At 37.5% G+C, this 17,808-nt stretch overlaps 1 protein-coding gene across 5 annotated transcripts in view; it reads right to left on the reverse strand.

Annotated features, from left to right (window-relative positions):
* Nucleotides 1–17,808, reverse strand: part of fam13b (family with sequence similarity 13 member B) — a 50,016-nt gene that overhangs the window by 16,906 nt on the left and 15,302 nt on the right. For all 5 annotated transcript variants that reach the window (XM_065266596.2, XM_065266597.1, XM_065266599.1 and 2 more), the window contains 3 exons: nucleotides 13,761–13,876; nucleotides 1,707–1,748; nucleotides 6–125 (listed from right to left, as the gene is read on the reverse strand). In XM_065266596.2, coding sequence (XP_065122668.1) covers nucleotides 6–125; nucleotides 1,707–1,748; nucleotides 13,761–13,876 — 278 coding nt within the window. The remainder of the gene's footprint in view (nucleotides 1–5; nucleotides 126–1,706; nucleotides 1,749–13,760; nucleotides 13,877–17,808) is intronic.

Below are 17,808 nucleotides of genomic sequence, written 5' to 3' on the forward strand. Positions count from 1 at the left end.
CTCACCCCTGGATGGGCTGGGAGTCCAACACCTGCCTCTCATAGCTGCTGAGCTCCTTGTCAATAGAAGTTTGTAGATCCAGGAGATGCTGTTCAACTGCAGCGCGGATGGTCCTCTGGATTATACTGCAAACAAACATCAGTGTTTGGCGTGAGTATAAAACAAAACAACTACCCACTGCGAACGGAACCCACGGTACCCTATCTAGATTTATCAAGTGCGCCCAGGCAGCAAACGCATCAAGGTCAGCCAAGAAGCTGTGACTTTAAGCTCAACGTTTTAACAAATAAACTATAGATTATCATGTTGTCGTGTTTTGAGCTTACTATTATGCTAACTTTAAGTCTCTATGTCAACATGACACATGAAAAGTAGTGCCCTAAATAGCTGACAGCACTGGTCAAGTCCAGTGTTTATGTGCATTGTGTGGAAGCATGCCACAAGGAAACTTCTCTGTTACACTTAATAGTTAACATTCTGTTCTTTTCAACACTATAACAGATGGTTTATTGGCACTCAGTATTTTTATCACATTGAAACTAAATATTGAAATTTAAACTTTTGAATGGGAAAATCGCAAAGCTAGTCCCAGTTCCAATCGATACTCGATACCCAAGCCTAAAATTCAAACAATAAATCGTTGGATGATGGCTTTGTTTGTGATCTGCAACTTACTGCTGAACTGGTTTCTGTTTAGATGCACGTGCGTAACAATGCAGCGTTTCAGGGCCAGATGCACTAGCTTTGCATGACTTCTTAATATATTAATGCATTTCCTGATCCAAGGCCATTTATAAATGACTTCCTGTCCACTAACCATGTATTAACGCAGCAGGGTTTTATCTGATACACCATTCACCAGTATGAAACTGAAAGCTACGCTTTAAAAAATGCTTTGTCTGCTGCATCATCAACCGAAACATCACGTCTGTCTTCTCTGTTACACTGATGCCATTTTATTTTAATGGTTAACATTCTGTTCTTTTCAACACTTTAACAGATGGTGGGATCTGTTGTTTATTGGCACTCAGTATTTTTATCACAAACAAAAAGCTTTTTAGTGACACATCCATTCATAAGCAGTAAAATGTCTTTGAAAATGAAACTATGCCGTTGCATGTTTCAATTCTCCTTTTTTTTTTTTTTAAAGCCACTGTTCTCACGACGTCAAGACTGTCTCTGCACTGGCAAGACAGCATCCTATACTTATCTGCATTTAGGCACCTAATTACATTTGCTTAACTTAATTTTGCCATCTGTATACCTGTTTATTGCATACTGTGCTCTATTGAGGTTACAAATCTGATTTAAAGCAAAGGGGAATTTCATATAATCCAAATTAATGTCACTAAATGAAGTTCAAATAGCCTTCAATGAAAATTGACTTGTTGGTCAATGTCAGGCCTTGTTTGTTCAACTCAAAAGTGAAATTAAACAAAAGACTTTATCATAAACAACCATATGACTCTTTAGAAAAATTGCAAATAAGGGATAAAAATATATATGACCCTGTCTTTTAAATCCATGCTAAATTCTCATGAGATTTGGAGCATTAAAGTTTGATTTCAATCATTGTCATGGCCTTACTCAGTTGATATAAGATATCCGGGTTATTTTTTCACATCAGTAAAATCACAAAAAAAAGACTTCAGCTGGGTTTTCACAGACAAATGGCAAAATATGGCAACTGGAAAACGGTGACTTACTCAGTAGATCCTGGAAGGATGCTGATGGAAGCGATGTGTGAACTGCAAAGAGAAGAGAAGGAAGGGAAGATTAGACGATGTTAAATGATCTTAAGCATCGCTTTGAACCCTCACAATAACCCTAGATTAAGCAATCAATAAAAATAAATCCATCTAGGAAATGATTTGCTTTTTGTTTCCGGTAAAGGTCACAGTAAACATTAGAAAGGTCAAGAAGTCTGCTTCTGAGAAGAACTGGCAGTTGGCAGCCTCAAAAACAAATTCAGAAACGCTAGGAATGCTTGCTTACATAACACTAGCCGCCCGCCGCTTACCAACGTTGTTAGCACCCGTGTCGAATTCGGGGGTTAGTACAAATCAGAACCTGATGGCCACAACAGGTGCTCTGCTAAAGATTCTGACACAGCACGGAAACAGCCACACAAATAAACGCCTGCAGAAACGGGATGGGTGTAAGTTTCCGATTGGCTATGAAAGTCTTCTGTGTCACCCCGGCTGTGCTGTTTGGGGTACAATGTTCTGACCTCTTTAGCTTTCTGGGCTGTTAAGAATATTTGTGACCAACATGCCATCACAGAGCAAAACAGACACCCGACACCTACAATATACCATGTAACCACACGTGTAGTAGATATATGAAGGCAGTTGAGAGTGCCAAAGACGCGCTTTAAAGCTGGATGAGGTCCAAATATCAGATGACTTTGAATGATGACCGACCTTGGAATGAGACTAAAGCAGTCTGAACTGTACAAAACTTACAGAAAAATATATATAAAAAAATAATAGTACTTTTGACAAATATATGTACAATGGTACACTGACATGACTCTAGTGATCCCAGAGGTGTGTTTATATTTCCTACATAAAGTTTGAGACCCATGTTGAAGTCACGTGACCAGGTTAATTAAGGCCCAAGTATACTCTGTGCTTTTACGTTTCCGCATGCATACAAAGATACAGACTTTAAAGAATAATCAATTATTCAGAGATTGGAAATGGATGTTTATGAGTTTGTCTCATACTTTATTTTACGGTATCACTGTTACAGTGTAATTATACATTTAAGTACTAAGTAATAATCATTAACAACATGTACTTACTATAGGACTGGGGTTAGGATTAGGGTTTGGTTTAGGGCTAGTTGCATGTAATTATGCATAATTAACTGTAATTACAATAATAATTGTTTTTAGCATTGTAACAATATGTTGGTGGCGTACATCTCGACTGTTATGTCACAGTCTGCGATATATTAAGATTGGCCTATTTTCCAGGTCTTCTGCATGCACAAGGTTTACATAAGGAGGAGGAAACAATCGTGTTTGAGGCTCACATGTCATTAATATGTAAAGAACTCTTATTGTTTCACATTTTATGGTACCTTTAAAGGGGACAAAGAATGAAAAACCATTTTTACCTTGTCTTTGTTAAATAATGGTAGTCTACCCGCATTCACAAACATACAAAAAGTGCTAAACATGCTAAACATCTCAGTCTCATAGAAATTCCTCTTTTAAAAATGTTAGCCAGAAAACGGCTCAATCTGAAAAACTGATGCTTATGACATCACAGGCATCTCACTCCCCCTCCACTTTAAAATAATTGGCTACATGTTTTGAGTGGCAGCAAAGTCAACCAATCAGTAATGAGATTGCAAGTTAAGCCAGTAGGGGGGCCAAATAGGTGCAAAACCACTTGTTTAAAATCCCCCACCCTAATAGAGCTATCTGAGAGGCTGTTTACACTTGGCATTAACATGCGTTTTCGTCGATTGGATCACAAGTGGACGACGTTAATGCCAGGTGTAAACGGTGTTCAAAACGTTTTGAACGCGTCCACTTTCGGCCATTTTCAACCACATCCAGAGGTAGTCGAAACCACTTTCGATCAGATCGCTTTGGAGCTGCGGAACGCAATGTGGTTGAATGTGTTCGAACAGCCACACGCGACCGCCTCCTCTCCGCCCATTTATCTAATCTGAGGTATTAAACACCGTCCCCTCACAGTATTCTGGACAGAAGTGGTCGAAAGTGGACAAAAGAGACGGATTTAAATACCAGGTGTAAACGTAATGTGTCTCTCTCGTCCACTTGTGATCCGATCGATGAAAACACATCTTAATACCAAGTGTAAACAGCCCCTGAGAGAGGTTTTTAGGAAGCTTCTAAGGCATTACAGACCCCCCAAAAAAGTGTCTACATGTCACATCACAGATCAAGGATAAATACCCCGTTCAATCGTTCTATGTCACCTTTAATTTAGAGGCATTTAGACAGCAATGTGTAACGTTTAGAAGGAAATGCAATATAATCTACATAACTATATTATCAGTAGTGTATAAAGACCTTACATAAAGAACTGTATTGTTTTTATTACCTTCGAATGAGCCGTTTATATCTGCATACACCGCAGGTCTTCTTACTTGGAAGATGGCGTCATGTTTCTACAGTAGCCCTAAATGGACAAACTGCTCTACAGAGTGTGTTTCGTCCCTACTTTGTACCAGCATGACATGTTTGTCCTGTAGCGGCTACCATGCGTTTTGAAATATAGGGGTGGTGAGCTGGTGGTTGCAATTCGCAATCTCAGCAGATGCCACTAAAATTTACACACACCACCTTTAAAATGACCTTGACCATTTAACAATAGCATTGTTATTAAAAGAGGAAGTGATAGAGAGAGAGAGAGAGAGAGAGAGAGAGAGAGAGAGAGAGAGAGAGAGAGAGAGAGAGAGAGAGAGAGAGAGAGAGAGAGAGATGTAGGAAACAGCTGGAACTGACTAAAAAAGAAAAATATTTCCTTATGTTCCTGTTTTTTTTTTTTTCATTTTGAGAGATGTTCAATATCTGCCCACTCACAGGCTATATTAATATTTACCATTACTAATAAAGAACCTATTGTACTTTCATTTCACTTATTTCCTCTGAAAGACATTTTTTTCCAAACAAACCTCACAAAACTTCTGACGTCACTTGTTATGAAACACAGAAGAGTTACAAAATGTCTTTACGCATCCGAGAAGCAAACGAAAACTAGAGACATGTGATATAACCGTTCTGAATGATACAGCTAATATTTACCTTGTGGTAATTCCTTAAAAAATATGATTCATACCCATAATGTAAACAATATTTTAGCTTGTGACCAATCAAATAATATTGACAAAGTTAACACTAGATAACGAAGCTCTTTTTGAAAAGATCATAATAGACCCTGTTTACCTCCACAATAAGCATCCATGGTTTTATCACGCATGATTGCTCAGTATATGCATGCTATTAGAAACACGATTACACAAGCCAGGAAAAAATAAATGTATCTAGTATATAATATGATATTAAAGAAAAATATTACAAAAATATGCCATATATAAAACAGCCATAGTGGTGTATTTAACTTGTAGGTGGGTGGTGCTTATGTAATACTAATATGCTGTTTCACTATGAGATCAGCAAAAGCTTTAAGATAGGAGACAAATGACTTCCTCTGACTCAACACTTTTATCAGCAGCAAAAGCCAAAACACACAATGGCAACCCCTCCCACTACACACACTTGAATGTGCAAGTTAAATGCAGTATCATGCAGTGATTCATCAGTTACAAAATGCTCAAGATATCAAATTTAGCCTCATCAGAAGTGTTACACGAGTAACTGCTTTCCAAAGCACGCTCTGACTAGACATCTGAGAACTAGTGAGCCCTTAGTATGCAGACACATCTGAATGTCACGCGTACCATAATAAACACCTCCAAAGCCGAGCAAGACATTCAACAACAAATCAATCGACCTCCCGAATGAAATCTTTTCACCATCTCACAGCTATACGACTACATCTCTACTGTTTATGTTTTCTCTAAAGCATTACCTGTGAAGAAGCACTTGACAAGCCATTTTGTTTTGGTTCGTGTCGTCGAGCCGTTTTGCTTGTTTTAGTTGGGCATGTGGTTATCCTGACTGGGCACTTTGGGGTGCTAAAGTCTGGATGAGCAGGTCAAAAAGCAAACACAGACTGCCGGCGCTCATTCTGCGGAGTCCTGTATAAGCCGTCTGCCTGCGTGTGGGATCGGGGCACTCTGCTAAAAAAGTGCTGCAGTGGATTTGTTGGACCTCGGCTTAAATACGCGGCCGTCTGACGCAGGCTTGTCGCTAGCGCCCTGAGCCAATCGACTCACCATTCACACACAGTTCCCCTCCCTTGGGGCAAAGTCAAGCCTGCGCAGCCAAACACCTGTTAGACCTTTATATAACCTCATCACTAGCCACACACTATCAGTATTTACTCTCATACTGGACTTTTACAGTAATGGTTGACACTGGCACTTATGATGGATTTTAAGTGACATGATCTATCACCTAACACATTCGAACCGGCTACAGACTGGTCTGAGCTGGTTGCTGTAGAGATATCATGTTTCCACATGTTCCAAGAAAGTATCAAATAAAAGGTCAGACAAGGAACCAATGCAGTGACTCGGTTATCACTCCCAATGTAACGTTGATGAGATAATGTGTAAACTACCACACCGTGGGTGGTAGAAAGACACAGACATTGTTTACATGATAAGAACCTTGCATCCTTGGTCACAGGGAATATCAAATTCCATATCATGTTGTGCATGTCACTGGACATAATATAATCGGATGGTAGGATGGGTGTGCATCGAGAGAACGAAACCCGAGAGACGTAGCTGGACGCCTGAACTAACACTTTAAAAAGAGGACTGGAAATGAGTTATTGCACGTTTTTCCAATCGGAAGACTGCATACGTCATCGAGCATGGTTTAACTTAACTGAGCATTACATTCGCAACTCATAAACATATTACAACAATTTACGATTAACTAAGAATAATAATCAACTTTATTCTTGATGGCGTATGCAGCTTAAAAAATGCGACCTCCGGAAGGCTGCAGCCTTCAGATTGAGAAACGGCCTCTGTATCATCATCTAGTTCTTTAAAGGTTTCGTGTTTTAAAGTTTTAAGGTTTACCAGTTTGATTAAAATAAATAGCACCTGTGCTTTTTTTGTACAATTACTTTTATTTATTATTGTCAACATTCTATTCTTTATGCTAACAAATTTTAAGTTACGCATCTTCTAAAATAAGGAAGAGACTTTGGGGCTGTTTACACTTGGTATTAAGATGTGTTTTTATCGATCGGATCACAAGTGGACGAGAGAGACACATTACGTTTACACCTGGTATTTAAATCCGTCTCTTGTGTCCACTTTCGACCGCTTCTGTCCCGAATACTGTGAGGGGGTGGTCTGTGAGACGGTGGGCGAGTCTCTCTGCTGTCATTCAAACGCGAGCGGGAGTAATTATGAGTTTATATGGACGCAAACTAATATAATCTCGGAGTCCGCTGCTTGTTTAGCAAGTATACATGCTGCACAGTGTTTTGTACGTTTATATGTTGGAGCATTCTCTGAATTTTCAGCGCAATTGATGAAATAGGATTGCGCAACTTTCACGCTTTCAAAACGAAACTACGTAGAACACCTGCAGTAGTTTTATCAATGAAAGGCTAAAAATAGCGCTGTTCATGGTATGTTCATGCCAGAGGTAAAAAAAAGACTTAAAACTTGTGTTTAATACCTCAGATTAGATAAATGGGCGGAGAGAAGGCGGTCGCGTGTGACTGTTCGAACACATTTAACCACATTTGCGTTCCCGCAACTCCAAAGCCATCCGATCGAAAGTGGTTTCGACTACCTCTGGATGTGGTTGAAAGTGGTCGAAAGTGGACGCGTTCAAAACGTTTTGAACACGGTTTAAACCTGGCATTAACGTCGTCCACTTGTGATCCGATCGACGAAAACGCATGATAATGCCAAGTGTAAATAGCCTCTTTGAAGACACTTTATTATAACTAAAAGTCCGGTGTAGCACATTTTTGTTACTTGAGTGCAATAAATGTTTATTTTTGTTGAAAATATGAGAATCGTTTGAGAGAATCGGGATCTCAATTCCCATGGAGAAAAACAACAATGATAACAAATGTTTTGGTTTCCTAAAAACATGGGAAATGGTGATTATGGATCACCCCTATGTGAAGGGAGGTTTGGCAGTTTAGATTGTATGCATTATATAGTACAAATTTGTACAGTAACATTAGCTCAGTGCAGTTTTTGATATGCTTTAGCTATGATGTTGTGAACTTACTGCTTAAAGTGGAGACGGTCGAGAACGAAAACATGCGCCATATGAATGATATTTTATACTGTACCAGACTGGGTACACACCTTAAGATTTTTTACATCTTATAAGATTTTAGTTATTTCAGACTACATATAAGTTAAGACTACAAGCATGAGTATAAAAAAATCCTAGATTTCACCGTTTTGCACCTATAGTGTTTTCAACCAGAGTATCGGCTGTGAACACAGGAAATCTCACAGAGATCTCGCAATGTCTCTCGCGGCCAAACGTGACTTCAAAGTAAACAAACATGGCGAACAACGGGTAAAAAGAAATGACATAAAATGTGCTTTTGAACATCTCTGATTTGAACATCTTTCTTTGGACTGTGCCTGCTGTGCCATGACTGTAGTTGTTATGGTTTCGTATTACATCAGCTCGGTTTTTGATTGGATATTGTTTAGTTACACCTGATAATCTCAAGAGAGTGCGCATTTGTCCTCGGGTTTTCACCCACACATAAGGACTTCTTATCATAAATATTAAACATGTTTAATATTTACGATTCGTGATCGAGGCGGAATCGTAAATATATTATAATCATCATTATAATTAGAGATTTTAAAATTGATATAACTCGATTTTCAAACCACTATGTTTAGTTTTTGAACACACTAATTGACTTATTAGCCATAACCACAGTGATTTAAATGAATAGTTTACATAATTATCATTACTCAACATTATACCTTTCAAAAATTTGAATGGCTTTCTTCTGTGCAACACTAAAGACAACATTTAATCATGTAATGGTGCTAAATAGGAGCTAAATTGTAATGCTCAGAAAATAAAGAAAGTGTACAAGTCATTTATATGACTCGAATGGCTTATGTCTGTTGAAGCAGTACATTAATTCTTTATGATGAATAGACTTTAGGCTGTTATTCACTCTTCAATCAAATAAATGTAATTTTAGCTGTACTATTCCTTCGAGCAAGCCATTTAATCTCAAGCTGCTCTTTTAACACAACTAATAGATCATGCTACCAGTGCCAAGTTAACAGATGTTGTTGGTGCGATTTTATAAAAAAAAAATCATTTAAGCAGATTTAAGAAAGACATTGAAGTGAGGATAGGAAATGCTTCTATAACCATAAGCTTCACTGTCAGTGCTCCCGTTAACTATGTGGTATTTGCTCATGACACCTCAAACTGACAGCTTTCAATAAAAAAGCTTTATCACTTCAGATCGCTGACAGTGTGAACACTCCCAAACTCAAACTACAGTCCAAACTACAGCTAAATTTTAGTAATATGGGAGTTACATTTTCAACCCAGGGGAGAGTGACTGGATATAATTGTTTGCGTAACAGAAAATTTCTGATTATTAAAAATATGTACTTATCATCAGTTTTGAAGTGGTAAAGATCTTCTTATGCCCCTGTGCCGCTGGAGTTAGGGGTGGGATTTCATTATTGTTTATTTATTAGGGCTGTCAATAGATAAAAAATTTAATCTAGATTAATCGCATTTAACTCACGATTAATCGCTAATTAATCTCACATTTTTATCTGTTCTAAATTAACCCTAAATTAAAAAAAATGTAATACTCTAATCAACATTGGTGTGGACAAATATAGATGCTTTATGTAAGGAATAATTGACAACGGGCTATTGAATTATAAGAAAATAATGCACACCCAAGGTGCAATGCGGGATTATTATAAAATTATTATTTTCAAATTCAAAGCACCGGAGTCAATTATTCCTCTTATACCACGGTTAGCACAAACATTGCTCTGGTGCCTATTTTTAAGACATTTGTCAAGTAAGGTGTGCGGTTATCAGAAATTAATGCATACCCACGGAACATTTCTCAGCCAATCAGAATACAGCATTCAACAGACCCGTGGTATAAGCAAATTTATGTTACGCCAGCCTGTTTACATTTTCAACAAAACCATCAGCCATTGTGTTTTATACGAATTTTCTTTCTGAAGACTTTTTTTCTACATTTCTGTTTGTTGCTGCATCGTTTGTGAGCTGTGCTGACAAATTAAGTCGGAATGAGCAAATTTTATAAAATGAGTGTTTTATATTTTGACATTCTCTATTAAAAAACTTCAAAACAATACATGACTTGTTTGAATCTTCAACCTGTTTGAGGTTGACAGAGTCAGCAAAGATATTTTTAAAGCTGTAATTTTGTGTAGATGCCTACATATCGGGGTCGCGCAAACGCACTATTTATTATATTAATCATATGTTTTTGTATGAATAACTTCTTACGAATTCGCAAACTCATAAAATGTGTACGAATTCTCATGAGATCTTAATTTTTCCAACTACATTGTAGAGATGCCACGATTACCGCTTTAATGGTTAACTGCGATAAAAATGTTAAACGGTTAATGTTACCGTTTAATTTACCATTGTTTAATTACAATTTAAAAATACCAGAAAAACAAAACGCTCAACCTTGTGCAACAATGTAAACAGTCAGTTTTACAACTAACCCCGCGTTCGTTTTTGCCCCGCACTCCACTACACCCGATTACTTTCAACATACTAACACATTTGACTTGCCGATATGTTCTGTGTTTATATGAAAATCTGATTTACTCACTTTATCTGAACGACCCCAAATGTGCCAAGATTAATGTTATTTATTTGATGTTTATGCAAATAACATCAGTTTATGCACTTACATGTCAAATCAATTAAAAATTTAAAATTTGGGTTTATATTAGTACTTTTTTTTCATTTCTAGAAATTGTTCACAAAACCATGATAAACTTGATAACCATTGTGTTTTTGATCACTATAACCATACCATTTCAACTCTACTACATTGATATCAGAATCTGTAAGAAGCAGATTTAATAAGCAGACCCGGACTCAGGAAACAATACGATTCAAACAATACCTAGTTACAAAAGTACTTGCACTTACTAGGAATTGTGCTCAATAGATGCTGTTTTCGGGGTTTGAATTAGTAACCTAACTTTCACCTACATCAAACTTATTGGTGTCAAAAACTGTTCTGACATTCCAGCAGCCAAACAACATGTTTCAAGAACACCATTCTGTTGCCGCTTATTTTAGGGCTGCATGAAAAGTATTTTCCATAGCGAGTGAAGGATATATTGCATGGGTTATATTTAGCTTTATTTGCGACACCCTTTCAGATTTCACTGGGGCACAATGGGGGCGAGGATCATTACTCCAAGACTACTGCCTAAACAGGTCCAGCTGGTCATTTGAAATATCTATAAACATCCACGATTGTACGTTAACCTGTTCTGCCCAAGTATATGAGATCATATATTTCTGAGGATTTGATAAACATGCTAAAATTAGGTTAAATTGCAATAAAGCTAAACATGATGATAATTATATATAATTAGAAACCTGAGATACAGCATAAATTATAGCAAGGTGGTTATAGCTCTGTTCCGGGTAAATTACATTCTCTAAAGTTAATAATTGACCATTTTCAATCCAGAAAGAGCTAGAATGCATCTTTATTTCCTTGCAGCATATCATAAAAGGTCATAAAGACAATCTGTAACTGCTGTGAATGGCAGGCAATTATAGATAGCATAAAAGCATTAAAAATAGCACTGCTACCGCATACTTCTGTTGTGACCAATGCCTTTAAGGTTGCTTTACTATTTAAAATCCACATTTAGTGTTTGGGCTGACACTATAACAACATTATCAACAACACTGATCTTTGTGATTTGGAAGCAAAATCAATTTTCTAATGGTTTAAATATAAAACTAAATGTATTCATGCTGAATAGCGCTTTGTACGAACATTCAAACCAATTGGCACTGGTGAAGAGCTTATTAGGTCCAGAGCGAGGAGCTGGACATGAACAAATTAATTTGAAGGTTTACTCCATTTACTTCCCGCCTGATCAGGTTATTGGCAGGGTAACTGGGTGACTGGCTTGAACATTTAAGAGCAAAAAGGATTAGCAAAGTTTACCTAAAATCTTTCCTCTGCGAGATAGAAAGGGTGCTTTGCCTTATACAGAAATTGATCTGGTTTACTTTAGTTATGTTTTGTTTGTAATGCACACAATAGCTTTATTACAAAAATCGAGCAAGAACCGGTCCGACAACAATTTATAAAGTGAAGCATAAAAGTCACACTCAGATGAAAGCAAACTGTTTTAGTACAGAAGTAACAACCACGGCTAAGCCAAAACATAACTAAATATTTCATGCATTCTTTCCACAAAGCCATGACTCGCTTCAGTAATATCAAGGATTTTACCAGTGGATGTTCTTTAAGGAAAGTCGCGCCACCATTTGCAATGCATCCGGGCGGTTATTTCAGTCATGCAAGTCTAACTTCCTAACTATTTGAATAGGGAAAGACAGATTTCTCCAACAATTAAACAAGACACCAACTGTATACCATATAGTGCTGCCTCACGATTAGTCGAGACTAATCATTTACAGAATAAAAGTTTGTGTTTACATAATATATGTGGGTGTACTGTGTATAATAATTATGTATAAACACACACCCACACATATAATTTAGAAACATTTGCATGTGTACATGTTATATATAATTTAAATATTTTTTCTTAAAATTATACATTTATGTGTGTGTATTTATATATACACATAATTATTATACACACTACACATTATGTAAACAAAAACTTCTGCAAATGATTAGTCACTAATTGTGAGGCAGCACTATTACCATAACTTAAAATTGCGCTAAAAATTCAATTTTTCCAAATCGCTTCAGCTACCACGCATGCACACAGGTTGGCAAGCGCATCACGCGAGTCTGTATAGATCATCAGTTTTTATCGATCAATGATTAGTTATTTTAACAAGAAGGCGGGAATTCTGTCACCAGATTGGCAATATTGACCATTGCATTGTCCCCTGTTCATATTATAGCAGTGCTTAATCTTGTTATATCATTTGTAATATTGTTGATGTTGTTCTGACACAAGCAAACTCTCATGGCTGTTTATTGGGATAAGAGGTTGAAGAATTTAATCTCATTTAAACACTGAGCAATTTATTTTAATATTCCTGACATCACATGAACTTTCCTTTCTCACTCCATGCATGTAAACATCTATTCAATTCATTCGTCATACAGAAATGCATCACATGCAACTAATCTTATCGTCCTTTTGATTTGTGTTACCTTACCAGACAGATCTAGGCAGGCTGCCCAATGCCTCATGGGAGGATTTACAAGTTAATGATCGCTATAAATCATGCTTTTTACACCCTTACTTAACATGTTTAAAATCTAGGACGTGTCTATATTAATCTGCTACAAGTATGACACCACTTAACAAAATTCTGATCTGTTTGTTTGGCTGCCCCAACTTGATCCAGACATAACAAAACTAGCTCGACCAATGGCATAGTGACGCAAAGATTACACACTGCACTTTTATAAAAATGTTAGTCACATTCAATTAATATGGGGCTTTGAAGTGCCAGCTTTATAATGTGGCATAAAGGTAAAGCTGTCTGACATTTAGGACTCTGGTGTTTGAAGCCGGCCTCTGAACTAAGTACTGATCAACTTCAGAGGGCAGGTGTACAGCAACAAAAGCCAAGAGAGATCACGGCTCAGATGGCTAATAGATCAGCTGTTGTCTAGACCCCTATTCGTCTTCAAACATGTTATCATCCTTTCAGCTCAGTAGGTACAGGGGGATAAGAGAAGCGTTAAAAGAAATAGAGGGAAAACTGGACCAGCCATGATATAAACTCAATGGGTCATAAAGAAGCAGTTTTTATTGTGCTACTTGTTGGAAAAGGCATATAAAACTTATTTATGTTCATTTTATATTACAAACAGGTGTTTGAGAAGCACATATCAGAGATGTTTTAAAACTGGGGTTGCTTTTACCTGGAAGAGGGGGCGACGTGTTCGTGTTTTGGCGACAATGATGAAGGGCCGTCTTCGCTATCTCGCGGGAGTTCCTCGCAGGCCTCCAACTTCTCTTCCTCCAGGAGCTCGCTGATCTGCGGGGAGAGAGAAAAAGACACTGTAATTGATCAAGTACCACCTTAGCCATGTGAAATCGAACTGCGAAATTCATCAGCAGCATTGTATTGCATGTCAACATCTTGCACACGGCCCTGCGTGATACATGCATTATGCAACGCTCCACACCTATGCAGATTATCCGCGGAGAGTGTGGATTAAGCCTAATTTACACCCCTGCGTATTAAAATCACAAACACTGTTGACTCATGACATTGCACGGACACTGGTGTGACTGTGGGATGTTATATAAAGCTGCCACGTAATTCTGATAAAACAGGATAAAAAGTATAATTTTTTTAAATAATTCATAATTTACTCGATTCAATTATACAATTGTAACCTATTTATTTTACTTTGCCTGATAATAAAATAAGTTCATGTTTTATAAAAATGAAAGCATCCGCTTAGCAGTGAAACTCAAACCACATACTGCTCAGGGCTACACAGACATCTGTAAATCTATTTTACAGTATGTATGTAACATCACACAAACTTTGGCACCAGCATGCTTCTCTACTCTGCATCTGCTGCAGTATAGCTGCCATGTTACCATAGCAACCGCATCTCTTGGTATCTGATTGGCCGACTGTGGCTGCTGTTCAGCAGGCATGCAGATATGAGTCATAAGCAGTGTGCAGAACGTGTGACCGGGCTCGGAGGACCATCCTTTAATATAGCTAGAGTTACTTTTCTTTCATATATCTCTTAGACATTTGAGACTTGATTTTTTATACCTGGATCCTTCACATGCATTTACAGTATACAAATATATATTCATGGGTGTTCTTATTACCATTCATTTTTCAGTATAACAAGGTTTTCTTTAATGGATGTTGCTTCAAAATTATGCACGAGGTAAATAAGACGTTATAATATGAGCTGTGCCATTTCTGCCGTGGGATGCACTGAGAAACATAAATCAGACTCGGCATCGCCTTTGTTCAGATTGTTTACTGCAGAGAGGATTCTAGTTAACAAACAGAGGATGTGACCACAAAGAACAACACAGCAGAGAAAAAGAGCTAAGGTGTTGCTTTACATTATATACCGTACGATGTTAAAGTTAACTATCCAAATATAGTATGCAGTAGGTGCTGCACAGACAAAAGGCCATTGAGATTATATGACTTTTATGCAGAACTAAGTGGGTTGTAAGGGGGAGGTGGGTTGAGAACAAAGGAAATTTTAATTAAATACATCTACATTGTTTTCAGATTTTATTATGCCGGTGAAAGATTTTGTTTTAAATGAATAGATCACAGACACTGCTGCTAAAGTGGGAAAACATCCTTACGGGTTCATCCGTGCCTTTTTAATTCCTCCAAGAAGCTGAAGCACGCAGAAAATGAAGCGTTGTTTGGTCTCCCATGTTGTGCTTGTAATATGCGTAAATCTGCATACAAACACCAACTGCAGAGTTGACTGAGACTCTAATTACAGACATTCTTCATTAATCAGTACAAAGTGCTGTCGAGCATACACACACGCATGTAATCCGAATAGGAAAACAACCCACGTGTGCAAAACACATCTCATGTTCTCTCCAAAAAAGTAGGCTCAGCAATTGTGAAGATGTGTGTTAAAAGACCTGCAGCCATTTCAGGCTGGCCCATTTTATTTTTGTGTGGTCGCGACAGCTCTCAACAGTTTCTGGGCAGAAACAGGGACTGAAAGAGGAATAGGTTCGTCTGAGAGTCGAAAGACACCAGACATAGTATGTTGGTCATAATGAGCTATTTTACTTAGATGGGAAGGGCATAAATCTTCTGAAAATAATATTATTATATGGTAGGTAACTAATCAGTGCTTTAGAGAGGTCAGGTGTGAAAGAGAGTTGTCACACCTACATAAACAATGCATGCTACTTCCTCTTAGTAAACAAATTAAACCTTTGCATGAAAAAACAGCCTTAGGATGTTTAATATGTTATTTAGAGATGTTGTTCTACAGTTTACACATCTAGCTTTTTACATTGTCTAAAAACACTTTCTGTGCAAAGTGACAGAGGCTGGGTTTACACAACCATAAAAAATCAGATGTTTTACTCACATCTGACACAGACCAGATATTGATGCACATGTGTACACAAAAACCTTAATGAGATCGGTTTCTTTCACATCCAGTCTGAGCCACTTCCAAATGTGGTTTTATGCCGATATAATTCCGATATGTCATTATCCGACTTCTGTGTCAACACATATATATGTATCCCGTTGATTCTGATATCACTGTTTAGCACAACAAAGAGGTTAAAGGCCAAGCAAGGCAATATTATTAGAAAATATAAGGTGCAAAAGATACGTATGCCAACAGGGATAGCTTTTCTTAATGGGGCGTCAGAATACACTGCAAAAAATGACTTTCTTACTTTGTATTTTGGTCTTGTTTTTTATGTAAGTGAATATCTGCCAATGGGGTGAGAATATTTTTCGAATTAAGTGTTTAAGAAAAAATTATTTTATTATTTCAAGATTTTTTTCTCACCCCATTGGCAGATATTTGTGCTTGTTTTAAGCACAAATTCACTTAAATTGTATTTTTTTTGTCTAAAAAACTGCGAACGATATGAAAAGCATTAACAAATTACGCTCTGCAGTACAAATACATTTTTTGCAGGATTGACCATGCCTAAATTGAAAAAAAAAGTCATCTACTCACATAATTTGGAGTAAATTGATAAAAAAAAATGTGTCTTATTTCACAGAAAACTTTGTGCTCCACAACTTTTTTTTAACTTCTTTGAATGCAGTTTATGGACCCGCCGGCGGGTCCGTAGCCTTTTCTCTTAATAATCACACACAGACACACACACACCAGGGCTCCAGACTAACTTTTTCACAAGGAGCACAGTGGCCCCCAACTGAAAATTTTAGGGGCTCATCCAAAAAATTTAGGGGCACACATCGTAAATCAACATGCTAATCAAATAATGACATTTCTACAAATTTCCACTGTATTACTAATAAATACTTTGATGATAGATGCAGAAAGTACAATGTGCTGTTTCAAATTCAGTGTCACGTCACAAAAAAAGGTCAAATTTACTGGTCGCACATGTTCGACTAGATGTAAAATTCAGTGGCACACTCTCAAATTTTGGTGGCAAAATGCCACCATTTGGGGGCAGTCTGGAGACCTGCACACACATACTTTTGCAGACTTTTGAAATGACAGCTCAGTCCACCACTCACTCAAAACACTTAGAGAAGCTATGGTAATCGCCTCGGGACAAACATGTTGTCACCTGAGACAAAAATCAGGACAAAAAAAGGAAATGATCAAAAAAGCAGATCTGTGCATTAAGACTTACTATACTACTACTATAAACAAAGTACTATAAACAAAGCCAGACTGGGTACAAGGTAAACGAGTTGTATACAATTTTTGTAATAGGCAAAACAGCCAACTCAGGCTCTTCATCTAAAATAAACCCTAAAAGTGAGACATGATTTGAGCGTAGGAAAATCTACCCAAGAGAGAGATGCTAAAAATAACTATTTCTGATTATGCTTGTATTTATTTCAGCATACGTAGGCCTAATATCCAAATTCCCACTACTGCTTGAGTTTTGAGCTGCTTATATAATCCCGCCTATTGTCTACTATAAAAACAAGACATCCCTGGAGACCGACGCAGGTGCCAGTACAACTTACCTAACTCAGTTATATAACTTGGTCATTATTGTCTATGTACAAAAGGTGTGCTCTTTATCTTGCCATCCTGACACAAGGGAATGCAGGAGAAGTCACATGGAAAAAAATGTATGGCCTATTATCCACTGTTTCCTGTGTATATGAGGAAAGCAGATATGTAAAGCCAGAGACGACTGGAACTGTGGAAGTCATCCGTTTGCTTAAACTGTGCAGGCCAGAAAAGACAGACGTCCTTATAAGGACATAAGAGTCAC

The sequence above is a fragment of the Paramisgurnus dabryanus genome, chromosome 16 (assembly GCF_030506205.2).
Source record: "Paramisgurnus dabryanus chromosome 16, PD_genome_1.1, whole genome shotgun sequence".
NCBI classification, from domain to species: domain Eukaryota; kingdom Metazoa; phylum Chordata; class Actinopteri; order Cypriniformes; family Cobitidae; genus Paramisgurnus; species Paramisgurnus dabryanus.